At 45.1% G+C, this 16,448-nt stretch overlaps 1 protein-coding gene across 1 annotated transcript in view; it reads left to right on the forward strand.

The window, feature by feature from the left end:
- The first annotated feature begins 958 nt into the window (after positions 1–958).
- Positions 959–16,448, forward strand: part of SLC7A14 (solute carrier family 7 member 14) — a 50,561-nt gene continuing 35,071 nt past the window's right edge. The window contains exon 1 of the mRNA XM_052644224.1: positions 959–1,262. Coding sequence (XP_052500184.1) covers positions 959–1,262 — 304 coding nt within the window. The remainder of the gene's footprint in view (positions 1,263–16,448) is intronic.

Consider the following 16,448-nt stretch of genomic DNA (forward strand, 5'->3'; position numbering starts at 1 on the left):
CCTCTGAGAGCAAAAAATTCTCAAAACTTTCCATTTCTTTAGAGAACAAAATTCCAAGACAATCCCATGGGGTGGCTCTGCCCCTCTTGAGATCTAACTTTACATCTTTATATTAAAAAATGAGGATTTGTGTCCCCAAAGAATATGCTCAAAAATCACAGACCAAACTTTAGCAGAGCCAGGTAAGAAGCACTTATGGGTTGACAGAAAAGCATCTTCCACCTGCCAGGCATTGTCTTAAGATCTTTCTATGTATAGGTATCCAACTCTTTGCAAACCCATGGACTGTAGCCTGCCAGGCATCTCTGTCCATGGAATTCTCCAGGCAAGAATACTTAAGTGGGTTGCCATTTCCTTCTCCAGGGGATCTTCCTGATCTAGGGATAAAACCTGTGTCTCCTGTATTACAGGCAGATTGTTTACCATCTGAGCTACCAGGGAAGCCCCTAAGATCTTTTTAGACAAACACTTATTTAATTCTCACATCAACACAAGGCAGGAGGCTTGACCATCCCCACTGTACAGTTGAAACTGACATACAAAGACATGACATAACTTACTGCAGGTCCCGTGGCCAAGCCCTAATCAGACCACCCTCTTGAGAAGGACCATGCAACACAACGCAAACTACACACTGTCATTTAGGACTGGGAGGGACACAAATTGGGAAAAGCAACCCTTTGCGTTATGAATACACAGGACAGATCAGTTCCACCAGTTCCGTGCACCGACCTCTACCTATGTCTGCAAGTCATGGTTTGTTCCCCGCTTGGTCTCACCTTCCTCTTTCTTGTGTGTTTCCTGCAGACATTCATGCCCAGGAGAAGGCTGCTGCAGGTCCCTCTGGACCTTTCCTGAAAGGGAGATCCCCATTCACTAGATGAGTTCCAGAAGCAGCCACTGAGGCTTCTGCAGCCCACCTCTGTCAGCTGACCTTCACCACTGCCTGTCTCTCAGGATGAGTGGCTTCCTCACCTCCCTCGACCCCCGGCGAGTGCAGTGGGGGGCCGCCTGGTATGCCATGCACTCTCGGATCCTGCGCACCAAACCGGTGGAGTCCATGCTGGAGGGAACTGGGGCCACAACGGCACACGGCACCAAGCTAGCCCAAGTGCTCACCACCATGGACCTCATCTCGCTTGGCGTCGGCAGCTGCGTGGGCACAGGGATGTACGTGGTGTCTGGGCTGGTGGCCAAGGAGATGGCAGGACCCGGTGTCATTGTGTCCTTCATCATTGCAGCCGTCGCGTCCATACTGTCAGGTAAGCCCCTCAATGAAGGCGAAGGCCGTGCTCGCCGGCCTGGTACTGTTCCTCCCACTCTTCTGGAGTATTCAGTAGTGAGAGGCGTGAAATGGTAGACCTTTTTGCTTTGACTAACAGGGAGTTCAGCACTAGGTTTGGCTCATTGGAGTAGCTTCCTTTTCCTTTGGTTTCTCCATCCAAATAATTACCCTGGTGCCTACCCACTGCCCAATGTCTCATTCCCTGCCGTGTCCCAGTGGCTCTATTTTTATTCTAAGTCTCCTTTCATGGGAAGGTAGGTCAGTTCCCTTTGTGTGTGTGTGTGTGTGTTGGCGGGGACGGGGCGGGGCGGGGATATAGCCAAGATATAAATAATAAATAATGGATAGGCAGAGTAGCAAAATGACACGTCAGTAAACCTGATGTGATTGGGACTTGACGAGCCCCAAACTGGCATTGTGATCTCCAAGGAGGAGGAAACCAAGCTAGGAAACATAAAGCATTGTGAGAACCACAAAGCACCACCTGCTGCAAGCGCTTCAACAGCTTGATATTCTGCAGTGATAGCTCGGCAAGCCCCTTCTCTCTCCTTGAGAAAAAATCATAAAGCTCATTTGTTTGTTTGTTTTAAATAAGGCACCAGGGCTTACATACTGATAGTTTATGAAACAGCGCTATTTCTTTTTCCTCTTTCCTCCTCTTGAGTTGGGGTCCACAGTATTTTCCCAGAATGCCAGGGATGGGTCAATGGAAACCCTGAAAAAGAAGGGAAATGTCTTGCTCTTGATGCTTATACTGCAAAAGCTCAAGGTGGATTTGAGGGTGGAAAATCCCGTGGGTCAACTCGTGTCTTGGCAATGAATGCTGTGGCCTCTTCAAATGTTTCTGGAGCAGTAAAGGTGCTGACTTATACTGGGAGTTCTGTGTACTAATGCATACGACCACAAGGAGAGTTCTGCACTAGTATCACACATCCAGGCTAAATAGTCTTCATCTTTATGGGATGCACAGGCTTCCCGGGTGGCATTAGTGGTAAAGAACCCACCTGCCAATGCAGGAGAAGCAAGAGACGTCTTCCCTCTAGGTTGGGAAGGTTCCCTTGGAGTAGGAAATGGCAACCCACTCCAGCAATCTCACCTGGAAAATTCCATGGACAGAGGAGCCTAATGGGCTACAGTCCATGGGGTCACAAACAGTCAGACACAACTGAGCATACATCCACACATGCAAACCCATGGGATGCACAGACCAGGGACATGCAACCACAAAGCACACTGTTTTACGTCTGTCATCTTTTTAATGTGATGAGAAAAATAATTCCAGACTGATGTGAAATATTTATCTCCTGCCATGGCTTATATCCTTGTTGGTTTTACCACTATCTTTTCCTTAAGTCATTCTCTAATATGCCTGAATATCCTAATAACTGAGATTCCTGCAGAAAAGAGGATTTTTTTCCTTATAGATGAAAATAAATTTTATTCACATGAATGAATCCTGTGGATGCTTGAAATTCTATTAACCTGATTGCAATCATTTTCAAACTTGTTTGGCAAAGAAATTATTTGGGGGAAGATGCCAGATTCTTACTCACCATAAATTTATAAATCTAAAAATGTCAGCATACAGAACAGAATAGCAATGGTAAGACAAAAGGCAGGCATGTAACCACATGTCCTACAGAAGGCATAGGGCAGATGGCTAAGGTCCCGCCTGGTCAATGCAGACCACTTGCTGTCTGCTCGGTCGCTCAGTTGTGTCCAACTCTTTGTGGCCCTATGGACTCTAACCCTCCAGCTCTACTGTCCATGGATTTTTCAGGCAAGAATGCTGGAGTGAGTTGCCATTTTCTTCTCCAAGGGATCTTCCCAACCTAGGGATCAAACCCGCATCTCCTGCATTGGCAGGTAGATTCTTTACCTGCTGAGCCATCAGGTAAGCCCCACAGTCTCCTCTATGTCCCCCACAGTCTCCTCTATGTCCCATTCTATTGTGCCCCAGTCCCCCAAACCCACAATAGTTCCCACAGGTGAATCCCCACAGCTTATCCTTCATGGTGCTAGCTTACATTTAGAAATCAAAACCAGGCCCAGTCACATTCTGGGAGCCTCTCGCCCTCTAACCGTGCTCGTGTGTAACCTAGACCAGGGCTCTGGAGGGAGTATGGACACCACAGATATTGGCAAACACTACAAATCAGCATTTGTTTGTTTGTTGTTTTCAGAGGGTGCGTTGTTATACATTAACCGGCACATGACTGGCCCAGGTTCTCCGAAGGCCCCAGTACTATCCAGTAACTCTACCAGGCACCAAAAGAAAGTCCTGCTTCTCCCCCATTAGGGACACTCCTCTCTGCACCTGGTCTCAGCCATAATACTGCTCTACCCTTTGTAACAGACACCTCCTCACTGAAGCCAACCAGAACCTTCCCTGAGCTCCCAGCCAGGGCCAGGACCAAAATAACTGTGCCAAAGTTGGCAGTTTTATATTAGGTTTCTTCATCCAGGCCTCTCACTCGATGGTCCTCGGTCACTAAGCCAAGGAAAGCCCCCTCCACCATGCTCCTCCCACTCCCACATCGTGGCCTCAGCAGTGCCTCCCGCTGGATTCAGTTCCCCACCGCTCCTCCACATCACAGAGGTCAGGCTCCTGTCCACCCTCAGGCTTTTTAATACGTGGTCCTTTTCCACTTTGGCCTTAAGCAGAACGGTTCTAATTTGCATTTCCCTAATTATGAATATTTGAACATCTCTTTTTATTCATTTGCCATGCATATATATACTCTTTGGTAAACTATTTGTTCAAATCGTTTTCCCATTATTTAATCGGAGTCTTCAGGGTTTTTTTAATCAACTTTTAAAACTCCTTTATATAGTTTGTATACAAGGCCTTTATTAGATGTGTGGTTTTACAAATATTTTCTCTCAGCTTGTGGCTCATTTTTAAATTTTCTTTTGATTTTGTTTTCTTTTTTAAAATACTGATGCCCAGTCTCTACCCCCTAGAGATTCTAATCCAATTCAGTTGGATAGGGGTACAGCCCAGGGATTGATAGCTTTTTTTTTTTTTAATTCCCTGGGGAATTCTAATGTGCAGCCCAGGTTAAGAACTACTCCATTATAGGAATCAGGACCTACCTATGGAATAGCCATGACCTACAAGAAGAGGGAACATATGCTAAGATAGAAACTATTTGGCCAGCAGATTCTTAAGAGATTTTTGCCCTTGTGGCATCATCCTCCATGCCATGCAAACCAGTTTACGATACAGAACAAATCAGACTAAGAGAGGGAACCACTTTCTCTATAATTGGACAAGATTCAAAGCTACAATAATTTCCCAGGCTCCTCCTACCATTCCTGCCCCAACACTACAGCTGCCCACAGCCTATCACAGGTAGAGGAAATTTATCAGAGGAAGCAGCTTGTGCTGTAAACTTTACCCTTCATCCAAAAGGTCTTATCTACTCTCGAATAGCTCAGCAGCGCACATCCAGACCCCATGTCCGTGCCAAACCTTAGAAATCCTTTGTGTATACCAGATTGTATAAACCAGATAGGGGAAGTAATTTTCTCTCTGGTCACCACTGACAGATTTATGAAGAGATGAGGGATGAAAGCAGGATAGTTTTCAGAGTTTCTCTAGTTCAGCTGGCTTGGGATGAAACACAAAGCAAGGTTTCCATGCCAGCGACACCTGGCCATTCAATGCAACCTTCCCCAAGAGGCTCCTGTGGACGTGAGTGGGGAAATCAAACTTGTTTATTTCCAGCCCTTTTAATATTAATAAAACTGAACCTCAAACAGAGTATAGGTCTGAATGACCCCTAAGATCATGCACTGTCTACGATAACTCTTTGAGCCCACTTCTCAGGGGGTTTTGTAAAGATAAATGACAGTAAACATTCACAACATAAGTCCCCTGGCTGGTACACAATACTGATAATTTTTATCTGCTCATGAAAAACGGTAGCAAAAATCTAATAAGATACAGTTTTGGAAAGCTGTATTGGGTACCCACTATATGCCAGTCTTAAGGCAATACCAGAAATAAATAAGAAATTGTCTCTACCCTAAAGGGCCAATCACTTTTTAGGTTTATCTCCACTGTTGGAGATGAACACTAAACCTGATAAGTAATTACAGCAATAATAGCACTGATAATAACAGTGGCAGCAGAAGCAGCTGATTTGAGCACTTCCTGTGTACCAAAAGAGTTCTAAGTGATTTACACTTTATTTCACTCAGTCTTCACAACAACCCTATGTGGTAAGTGGTGTTATTGTCCTCATATTACAGATGAGAAAAAAGGAGGCTCCTGAAAAGTTTGGCAGTTGGTTTAAGGTTCTTGCTTAAGAGGTGACAGGACAGGGAGGGCATGAGCAGTCTGCCTCCAGTGACCACTTGGCACCCTCAGTTTATGGTTCAGCACTAGGGGTGATCATTTTGTGTTAACCATGTGAAAGATTCTCCCTCGCTCTTTCACATCTTCTCATCCATCATCAGGTGAGCCCTGGTAACTGCATCCCTGGGGAGGCGATAAGGGGAGCAGAACTCTTTCCCACAGACGAGGCTCCCAGTCTCCTCCCCGCGCCGGTTCTGCAGACCCTCACAGTTTAAGCTGGGCCTCCTCATTCCAGTGTTCATCTCCGGTTGATTTTCATGGCCAAAGAGATCTCTAAAGACTTAGGGTCTATTTAGGTAGTCTGGTGCGCTTCCCCTCCTCAAACTGAAGCAGAGGTGAGAGGTGACCACCAGAAGGGTTGGCCCTTCTGCAACCTGTTTTCAATGACCTAGATCGCTCATTCATTCCACAAACTTGCCTTTATTAGTTCCTCCAAACATATCTGAGAGGTGCTCTTAATCACTAGGGGGAGTGGGAGAGGCAGAAACATTGAGAGAGTACAAATGCAAAGATGAACAAACATATGCGGGGCAGTTTCAAGCTTCTTGAAGACTAGCTCTCCAACATACTGTCCAAATACACAGCTGTAAGTTGGAAATCTTAATAATAATAGCAGCTGCCCCTGATGTTTGTAAAGTCTCTAAGACATCAGTTAGTAAACACTTGATAAATGTTAGCCACTACTATTATTACTGTTATTATTATTATTAAGTGAATACCGTGCCCTAGGCACCATGCATATACTACCTCATTTAATCCTCTCAGCCTCCCTGCTAGGCGATAGTACTGTTCCTGTTGCATAGCTCACCATAATAGCTAAACCACTGGACATTAAGAATATGCCTGGCACCAGCTGAACACCAGCTGCACAATCCTCCCAACAAATCCTACAAAATAAGTACCACTGTCAGATTCACCTTGCAGATGACAAAACTGAGGCTCAGGGAGGTTGGGTAACTTGTCCAGGACAACAAAGTAGTCAGAGGCAAAAAAAGACAAGTCTAAATTTGATTCTGCCTTCTCCAGAGGCTGTTACCCCCATGTTGCTTCATGCAGACACACCCCCCCAAAATTTAAAAACTCACCAGAGAAAACTGAGAGAATCAAGGAAACCCTCATTCTTTTTTTTTAACTAAAACTTCATTCTTACTGGGGTTTTAAAAGAGCCTGTAGCTCACTCTGTTCTATTGATTAAATGAGTACTTTTTTAGATCAAAACTTCTGTAACCTGGGTCATGAAAGTGACTTCAAAGTGCAGTGCCTTTCCATCACCTGTCAGCAGTGAGAAGGGTACTGTGAAGTGCAGGCAGCTCTTCCACGGGGGGCTGGATTGACAGCCCTGTAGGAAGGCTGTAAATTACCAGTTCAGGAAAGGTGAGCACAATCTAATAGAAATATGCAAGTTTCTCAGATCACTTAATGTGAAAATGAGTTTCCTCCAGCAAACCCAGGAGAGACTGGGCTTCTTTTACATCTTCTCCAGCACTGGCTGGGGTGTGGACAGGGCATACTGAGAGCACCCAGCGTGGCTGTGGGAGGGACTGGCCGCCAGCTCTGGGCTTGGCAACGCAGAGATGTTGCAGAAGACAGGAAAGAACTCCGAGACAAGGGGCTTGGCATGGATGCGAAGAAACAAGACAGGCACACATGAAATAGTCGTGGGCACAGCAGGAGACAAAGGGCCTGGGACTCCCGGGATCTGGTCCAGCCCTGTCCCCCAGCAGCTTGGGACCCTGGAACAAGTCATTTACATCTTGTGCCCTCAGTTTCCTCCTCTGCAAAATGAAGAGTTTAGATTAAAAGTGAAAGTGTTAGTTGCTTCAGTCATGTCCAACTCTTTGCGACCCCATGGACTGTATCCCACCAGGCTCCTCTGTCCATGGAATTTGCCAGGCAAGAACACTAGAGTGGGTTGCCTTTCCTTTCTCCAGGGGATCTTCTGGACCCAGGGATCAAACCTGGGTCTCCTGCATTGCAGGCAGATTCTTTACCATCTGAGCTACCAGGGAAGCTTGCCCATATGAGTTAGGGTGAAAAAGAGAACCCAGGGAGGGGAAAGATTTGTGAAAAAAAAAAGGTCCGGTGCCTCAATTCCCCCACACACACCCCATCATCACATAGCATGGGAGTGATCAGTCCCAGAGCTGACATAACCTCACTTCAAGCCCTGCTCAGCCATTTACTACTTGTGAGACTTAAAAAATGCACTTAACCTAGGGCTCCCCAAGCAGGTTGCCAAAAATGACAGATGTGCCAGGGTATTGTTCCCTTAGCCCTCAGGGCCACAGGAGGTGGCCAGGCTTGTCACTTGTACCTATGAACATCCTCGACACTTTACACAGGACCTCCTGACCACATTCATACAAGTGTCATTGTCTAGGTGTCTTCTGCAAGTGGAAAAGATCAGGGAGTCCTAAGAACCTAGCTAGATCTTGACCTCAATTGCTATAAATGGAATAATGACAGCCTCAACACCGTTACGACCTTGTGAGATTCAGATCATGTATGGAAAGTGCTAAGCAGAGCTGGTACATGTAGTCAGTGTTTAGTAATGTTCGCTATTATCCTTATGACTATCACGGCTGCTGACCAGGTCTCCAACCTAACAAGGCTAGGCTTGTTCCTGGTGCAAATGAGCCATCTGTGGTTCAGATTCAGAAGTCCCTCCACGCACACATAGCAGAAGACTCAGACCCACCTCCTACCCACCCTTTCTCCAGATAAACAGTGGGCAAAGAGCTTGCTTTTACTTCTGAAGGTATTTGCCCAAGAGGAACTCTATCTCTACAGGGACAGTCCCTTCAAACAAGCTGTGCTTCAAAACATACAAGAAGACTGTTCCTCAGAAGACAAGTAAATAAATATACAGAAAAATTCCAAATTGTAGTAAATGCTCCATGTAAATTAAACAGGGTACCATGACGAAGTATTCTCTCTCTCGGAACAAAAGATATTTAAGCAGCCTCCGTTCTGTGCAGTGAAATAGGGGCTAGAGATGAGTCAGGCACAACAACCAAGGATAACCACCTGATGCAGGAGTGCACATGGAAACCGTGAAGAGCAGTTGTGCCAGGCACCAGCTCTCGCCCTTGGAGGCCTGGTAAAGGCAGACACTGTGACCGACCGCAGCAGCTCACGGACTGCTCGTGCCAGCCACCTGCTCTAAACATCCAGTCCCACTCAGTGTCCCTCCTCATGCTGCCAGGTCATAAAGGTGGGGTTAAGGGGCAGGGCCACCCAAGCGAATCAGGGAGGGCCCTGCACACTCCCCAAGCCCTGGCAAAGAGGTAAGGTCACCAAAGCAGAGGGGGTATGAAGAGAAAAGAACTAAGGGCAGGACTTTGTTAAATGGCCACAGTCAGATGGAGATGGAGAAATAGGAAGCAACAGTGGAGAAAGAAAAATGTAGGCAGAGGAGTAGGAGTGAAACTGAAGGAAGAACAGATTCTTACACAAGGAAGTGAAGAATGTGTGAGTGCTGACATTTCAAGACGCAGGGACACTGATGAATGGCCTTTCCAGTGCACTGTCTACCTCCTGCACCCAGGAGCTGGCCGCTTCTGGGGTACAGCACAGACAAACACTGTGAGACAAAGGGTAGAGGTAGCATGAAAAAGAACAGCAAGCAATAAAGTGAACCTTTGATTTAACAACCCAGGGAATGCATTCATCCTGGACACAGCCTGGGCCTGTGCTTTATTGCGTGTCCATGGCTGACTATATGTGTGTGAAAAGCAAGCATCACACGTTTCATGCTCTGCTTCACCACTGACATAGACTTCAGTTCAGTTCAATCGCTCACTTGTGTCTGACTCTTTGTGACCCCATGGACCGCAGCACACCAGGAGTTTACTCAAACTCATGTCCATTGAGTCATTGATGCCATCCAGCCATCTCATCCTCTGTCGTCCCTTTCTCCTCCTGCCTTCAATCTTTCCCAGCGTCAGAGTCTTTTCAAATGAATCAGTTCTTCACATCAGGTGGCCAAAGTATTGGAGTTTCAGCTTCAACATCAGTCCTTCCAAAGAACACTCAGGACTGATCTCCTTTAGGATGGACTGGTTGGATCTTCTTGCAGTCCAAGGGACTCTCAAGAGTCTTCTCCAACACCACAGTTCAAAAGCATCAATTCTTTGGCGCTCAGCTTTCTTTATAGTAGAACTCTCACATCCATACATGACTACTAGACATAGACTTGGGTCCCAAAATTCTATGCAAAGTAGTTGAAAATATAGAAATATATGTATATATTTACATAATTATGTATGTATACACGTGCACACACAAATATATCTTTACATCCTATCAGTGCTTTAGGAATTTCCTATTCTGGAATGAATTCAATAATAGTCCTTGGCAACCTACTGTATAGTACAGGGAACACTACTCAAATGTTCTATGCCAGCCTGGCTGGAAGGGAGGGGGTTTGGAGGAGAATGGATACTTGTATATGTATGGCTGAATCCCTTCACTGTTCACTTGAAACTACCACAACATTGTTAACTGGCTCTACCCCAATACAAAATAAAAAGTTTAAAAAAATTAATAGTCCTTTGCTATTTATCTTTTTTTAATCAGAAAATAATTGCCTTACAATGTTGTGTTAGTTTCTGCCATACAACAATGTGAATCAGCCTTACGTAAGCATATATCCCCTCCCTCTTGAACCTGCCTCCCACTCCTTGGCTATTTATCTTGAGATTTTATTTATAAATACCCCAGTTTATAATTTCTTAGACTTTTTAAGGAAAATAAACAATGCAATAAGTTTCTCTTATGTATAAAACATGGATACAAATGCCTGCTCCTTCACAAACACTTCTAAGTGTGTTTTAATTATGAGAGCACTCGACACGATACATCAGGCCAAAAGCACTCCATGTTCCCCTTGGAGGGAATGCCTCTGTCAAGAAGCCACCGACATATGCAAGGGATTGATTCACTGCTCCAGTCACTGGAGCGGTCTTACAGAAGCGTCAGCTAAAATCCCACCACTGCTACTGCATTCAGTAGGGGCTGTCTAGTTGGAAAAAAAAAAACCATCAGGACCACTTACATGAGAATCTGGCAAGAGCAATAACCCCTGGATCCTGGTCAGCTGTGCCCAGTACTGTTTAACACACACACTATCCTTCCTACCTCATGGACCAGTAGGCAGCAACACTCACTCCTAAAATACAAACTTCAGACTTATGCCCTACGGAAGCCCAAACTCTTCTAGAGTTTGTGGGCTAGAGAGCAGAAACAGGGCCGGAGAGGAAGGGAGGTGAAAGTGGTAGGCGTTCATATCCTGGGAGGGAGGACAATTAGAGAAGCAGGAGCTGCCACCGGGTCCCTATACCCAGAAGGTTCTCTCTAACTGTCTCCCAAATCCTGAGCCTCTCTCTGGCCCTGCTCTGCCCTCCCTGCATGTGGCCACTTTGGAAAAAAGTCAAAATGGCGCCTGTCTCTTAAGGGGGTTTCTCTGGGAATATCCTCCACTGAGAGCAGGCCCAGGCCCGCAAAAGACTCTCTGGGTCTCACCCTCCCAGGCATCTGCTGAGAACACAGCCTGTCCCAGCAGAACCTGGTCCTACCTGCTCATCAAGTGGGCTGAGGAGGCCACACAAGCGCTCAAGTGTGTTCTCTTAGCGCTCACTTTTGATCCCACCCATTAAATTCTCAGGACAAAGGGGTAGTGGTCTGGTCCCCCCCTTCTTAGAACTGCCCTCTGTCAGTGCCACATTCCTGTGGTTCAGGAATAGGGGCATTGCCCAATTTTGGAGAGAAATGAGCTGGAAAATCTTTGACAAACTGATATTTCCATGCCTGCTCTCCTTGCCTTTCTGCACAAAGCCATTTTGGTCAAGTCATCAGAGTCATCTGGATGAGGGGCAGCGCGACCCCATGAACTGCAGCCTACCAGGCTCCTCTGTCCATGGGATTTTCCAGGCAAGTGTACTGCAGTGGGTTGCCATTGCCTTTTCCACATAAAGAAAGGCTGAACAAGAAAATGGGAACTCTCTTTTCATCTTCACAATTTCTAACTGGATTTGTGCAACAGAACAGTTATTCCTATACTAAAGATTAAGAACCCAGAAAGAAATTTTTCCAGGTTCAGATTTAGAAGTGAACCAAGCACACAAAGGGCTTGATCTGAATGCTCGATTACTTCTGATATCTCTGCCAGTGCTGACTCTCTAACACCATCAGCCAACAATACTTGCTTCTAATCTCTTTTATTCTACCTACAAGGCCAAGGCTCCCACATAAACACTCCAGAAGCTACTTCTAAGTAAAGTTCTCAGATTCCTTTTCCTCAACTATAATTACAGCCATAAATGCCGCTGGAGGGGTGCCTGCTAAAAGCCAAGACGCATGACAGCTTGCCTGGTAGGCATCACCATTGCCATTTTCCAGATGGAGAAACTAAGGCTCAGTGAATTGGGTGACTTACTCAAGGCCACAGTTAGCAAAACTTCTAGCTGCCATTTATCAAGCACTTACAGTGTGCTAGACACTAGGCAACGTGATCTGTGTGCATTATCTTATTTAACTGTCGTAAGTACTCTCTATCTCCCTCCAGAGGCTGTGTGACTCCTCTGACACCTCACAGCTTCTTCTAAAGCCAAGAGGGGCTGTTGATGGAGACTGTAGCCTTACCTCACAGCTCACCTGAGCATCTGATGGGTAACTGCATACAATGGGCCTAACAGAGGTAGATGCCCCCAAACATGTCTTTCCCTTTTGTAACATCTTTTGCCCTCTGAGGCTGCCTTTGATGTTTACCCAAGGTCACCAACATGAAATTGTTAGGAGCAGAAAAAAGGGTGGTTTGAGACCACCTGCCACCTTAGCAATGAAGAGGGATCAATCTGGGCCAGAAGACAGACTCAGAAACAACTAACCCCGTGGATTCTTTAGTTGAAAGCAGCCACATGATCATCATTAGTATTACCATCCTCATACCTTGATAAGCTATTAAAAATTAACTAATGTATACTAATGATGGTATTAACAACAGCATGATAGACTGTATAATTCATCATATTATGGAAACCATACCTCTAATAACCTTTAAAATATTTTCAAAGGGGAGATCAAGGCAAGAGACACACTTACTCAGTAAATTATTAAACTTCCTTGACCTATTTTGGGGGTCACTTCTCTGACCTTGAGGTCAGCTTCTTTCCTTCCTGTCTGTATGTTGATATGTTGGTGCTGTGGGCTGGGAACTTTCCAGTTCTGTTTCCTCCCAACGGTAATTGGAGTCCTGTCAGTTTCAGTAAGTAATAGTGTCACACCCTCCTGATTGAAGATGCTGCCCATCCCCTAAACACAAGCTCTTATTGTCCATCTGAGGCCCACTTTGGCAGAAAAATTATAAGTCTCTTCTCAGATGCAAAGAAACAGGAGTTCCAAGACAAATTATTTTTCTTCCAGACACATTTGTAAAAATTGGCCCAAGCTTCACTGACAAGTGATGAAGTAACCAAGGTTACTCAGGTAGAAGAGACAGTTGAGGTGAGAAGGAGAGAGTGCCTGATGGATTACTCCCTGAAAAAGAAACCCCACAGTTTCTTGGCTGATGAAGAGCATAGGAACAGGACACTGGGGCAGGGTCGTAGGGGTTCACGACACTTGACAGGGGGCTGAATAGATGTTTCTTAGATCCCAACAATATGCTTCTCAAGGGGGACAAAATGATGGGGATACCTCAGCACCACCTCCTGAAATTCAGTGCTGCTGAGAAAACAAATGTTTCCCAGAGAATTCACACATTATTTCTCTCTAGGGTCCTGTGATTTCTTGTTATACCCCACTCCAAAGACACATGTAAGCAGTACTAGCAACCACAGCAACACAGAACGTCACCTACGAGTAAGTTCCATTCCAAGAGCCTGCAAGTCCAATTCATTTGAAAATCCAACAGAGTTAGCCTAGGTACCTAACACATTCGGCTATACAGTCCCGTACTGTAATAAGTTTATAATACTTTTCACACAAATAATACATAAAAAAACAAACACAAAAAATAAAGAAAACATTTTTAATCTTACACTACAGTACCTTGAAAAGTACAGTAGTACCAGCTACATCACTGCTGCTTTTATGCTGTTTCTAGACATCCTGGGCTTGAAATAAAGACACTGCGCTATTGTACTCTACACAGTAATGTACAGTAAAGTACACAAAAGCACAGCCACTTGTAGAGGGTTCATGCACGTGACAACGTACACAGGACACAGGCACTGACTTATGTCATTGGACATGTGAATGCATGTTTACATCTTTGAAACTTTGCAACCTGAAGGTTGATATGTAGGGGGCTCACTGTATATATAACAGCTATAGCCTTGCTGTGAATTTATAAATGGAACAGAGACGTTTTAAGAAGACTAAGAAAATGAGAAGGAAATGGATAACAATCATCTCAGCAAAATGCCATCTTTGGTGAGGGTGTTCTTAAAGACATGTTTGGGTCTAAGTGGTGAGTTGCTCTGGTGTCGCCCAACAGCTGATTCCTCCCTGAGTCTGGAAGACAGGATAAGTGGCACTCAGGAGGACTGCTGACAGATAAAACATGTTCAAAACAACCAGCCAGGCTGGGTATTTGCAACCTGTGGCCAGTTACCCCAGGCAGACGCTCTGATCAATACGCAGGCCAAGACTGATCCCAGAGACCTGAATGAAACTGCAGGGCTGGTTAACTGTTTCCATGAACACTTCTTTCCACTGCTTCTCATACGTCCTGACGCCCTCTTTCCTTATGGGTAGTCCTTCCAGCTCTCTGAAGACCTCACTTCAGAACTCAATGTTGCATCTCTTTAAATCAGCCCATGTATTCCCCCAGCCCCTGCAACTAATATCTCCTTTCTTGTTTTCTTAAACTTGTTGCTTTTCTGGTCTGTCTTCTCCACTAGACTGTCAAACCCACAAAAAGAGGAACTATATTCTTCCTATTCACCTTTAAGTTCCTAAAATCTCACATAGATGCATCAAGATGGTGCCGTATAAATATTTCGGATGATGAAAGAATGGATTGGAAAGTGCCTAGAACTGGGTATCCAGGGACTTCCGTTTGGATCCCAGCTCTGTCGTTAACTGAATACTCAGCTTCAGCCTGTGGGTCCACAGAGTATACTCAGAGGCTTTGGGGAGGCGTGGGATGAGGGAGTTCCTGGGCAGGCATCCCACTCCCTCCTCAGACAGAGCCACCCAGCTTTCACTTACTTATGAATTAGGCTCTCAAATAAGACTTTGTGTGCAGAGTGGGTTTTACAACCAAAACAAAGCTTTACAACTATAGTAGATAATGATACAGCCCTTTTCTGCTAGATTCCCCCACCTAATAACCAAGTTCTTTCCCTCGACACTTGGTCCCAGCCCCCCTCTGCAGACTCGTCACCCTCAGTCCCCAGCGTTGCCCATAGATCATCCCAGCTGTGCCCTTTTATCTGCCTGAGACCATCCTTTCCCATTTTCTCCTGCCTGGGAAAGCCCAGTTCACCCTTCAAGATGCAGTTCAAAAGCCTCCTCACTTTGTCTCCACTTCCCCAGCCACCAAAGGACCATGCTCCCCAAGAACCACACTCCCCCCACTGGGCTCCCAGAGCACCTCATGTATACTCTATAGCATTAAACACCAGCTGTGGGGAATCATCTGTTTATTAAACCCTTTCCCAACTAGAATATAGACACTTCAAGGTCAGGAGAGCTGCCTTACTTACCGTTTAAGTCTCTGATATGATATCACCACAGTGCCTGATTTAGTAGGCACTAAAGGAAGGAAATTAGGAAGTCTGAAGTTATTCAGGAAATTAGTAAGTTCACTGATAAGTAGGTTCGTGAATCAGTCAATAAGTTCAACTACACGGTAATGGGAAAACCTCTGTTTATCTAGGTAGAGTAATTGGCATTCAAGTGTAAATAATCTCTAGATTTAATCTTTCTAAGAGCAAGTACACTTTTAAAAAGGACTTATTTGTCTGATGGCTCTCTTTGGTGGAAGGAAGAGGGAAACATTTCTTGAGTGGACAAAGTGTTTTCTAACTTTTACCTACTCTGAGTTGGATCTCTCTCCTTAACACCCTCCTAGGGTGGAGAATCTTTGCCTCCTGGTTCTATGCCTCCTGGAACTAGAGAACCAGCACAGGTTTTAAGTGACAGGATGACATTATATGGGGAGGAACATATAGTGATTGTCTTGGGTAGTGCTATCTTCAGCACAAGTTTAGAAAGTTCAATATTGTTTGTAGACTCTCTGGGAGCATCTAACTGAAGGTTGGTCTGTTACACCTATATATGTCATAGCAAAGCTCAAAAGAAATTCACATTGAAAGGAACCAAATTTTTCTGAACTTCAAATCACATATCACTTGAGGTGTACACAAAGGGGTTGATAGTGAATGTTTCAAAGATGAAAGCTTCTGGTATCTTGTCCCAAGCCTCTTTTCAATGTGTAAGTCCTAATTTTCCCTAGGTTTCAGGCTGGTAGTTAGTCAATTTAACCAAAAATAGTTCTAGATATAGAAATAAATCAGAACACTAGGGATACTACAAAACAAGAACAGGAGGAGGGGCTTCCCAGGAGGCGTAGTGGTAAAAAATCTGCCTGCAATGCAGGAGACACAGGTTCGATCCCAGGGTCAGGAAGTTCTCCTGGAGAAGGAAATGGCAACCCACTCCAGTATTCTTGCCTGGAACATCCCATGGACAGAGGAGCCTAGTGGGCTACAGTCCATGCAGTCGCAAAGAGTCAGACACAACTAAGCAACTAAATGACAACAACGAATGTTTACAATATACTTGAAAGGCAGA

This window comes from Budorcas taxicolor, chromosome 1 (genome assembly GCF_023091745.1).
Source record: "Budorcas taxicolor isolate Tak-1 chromosome 1, Takin1.1, whole genome shotgun sequence".
Lineage (NCBI taxonomy): Eukaryota > Metazoa > Chordata > Mammalia > Artiodactyla > Bovidae > Budorcas > Budorcas taxicolor.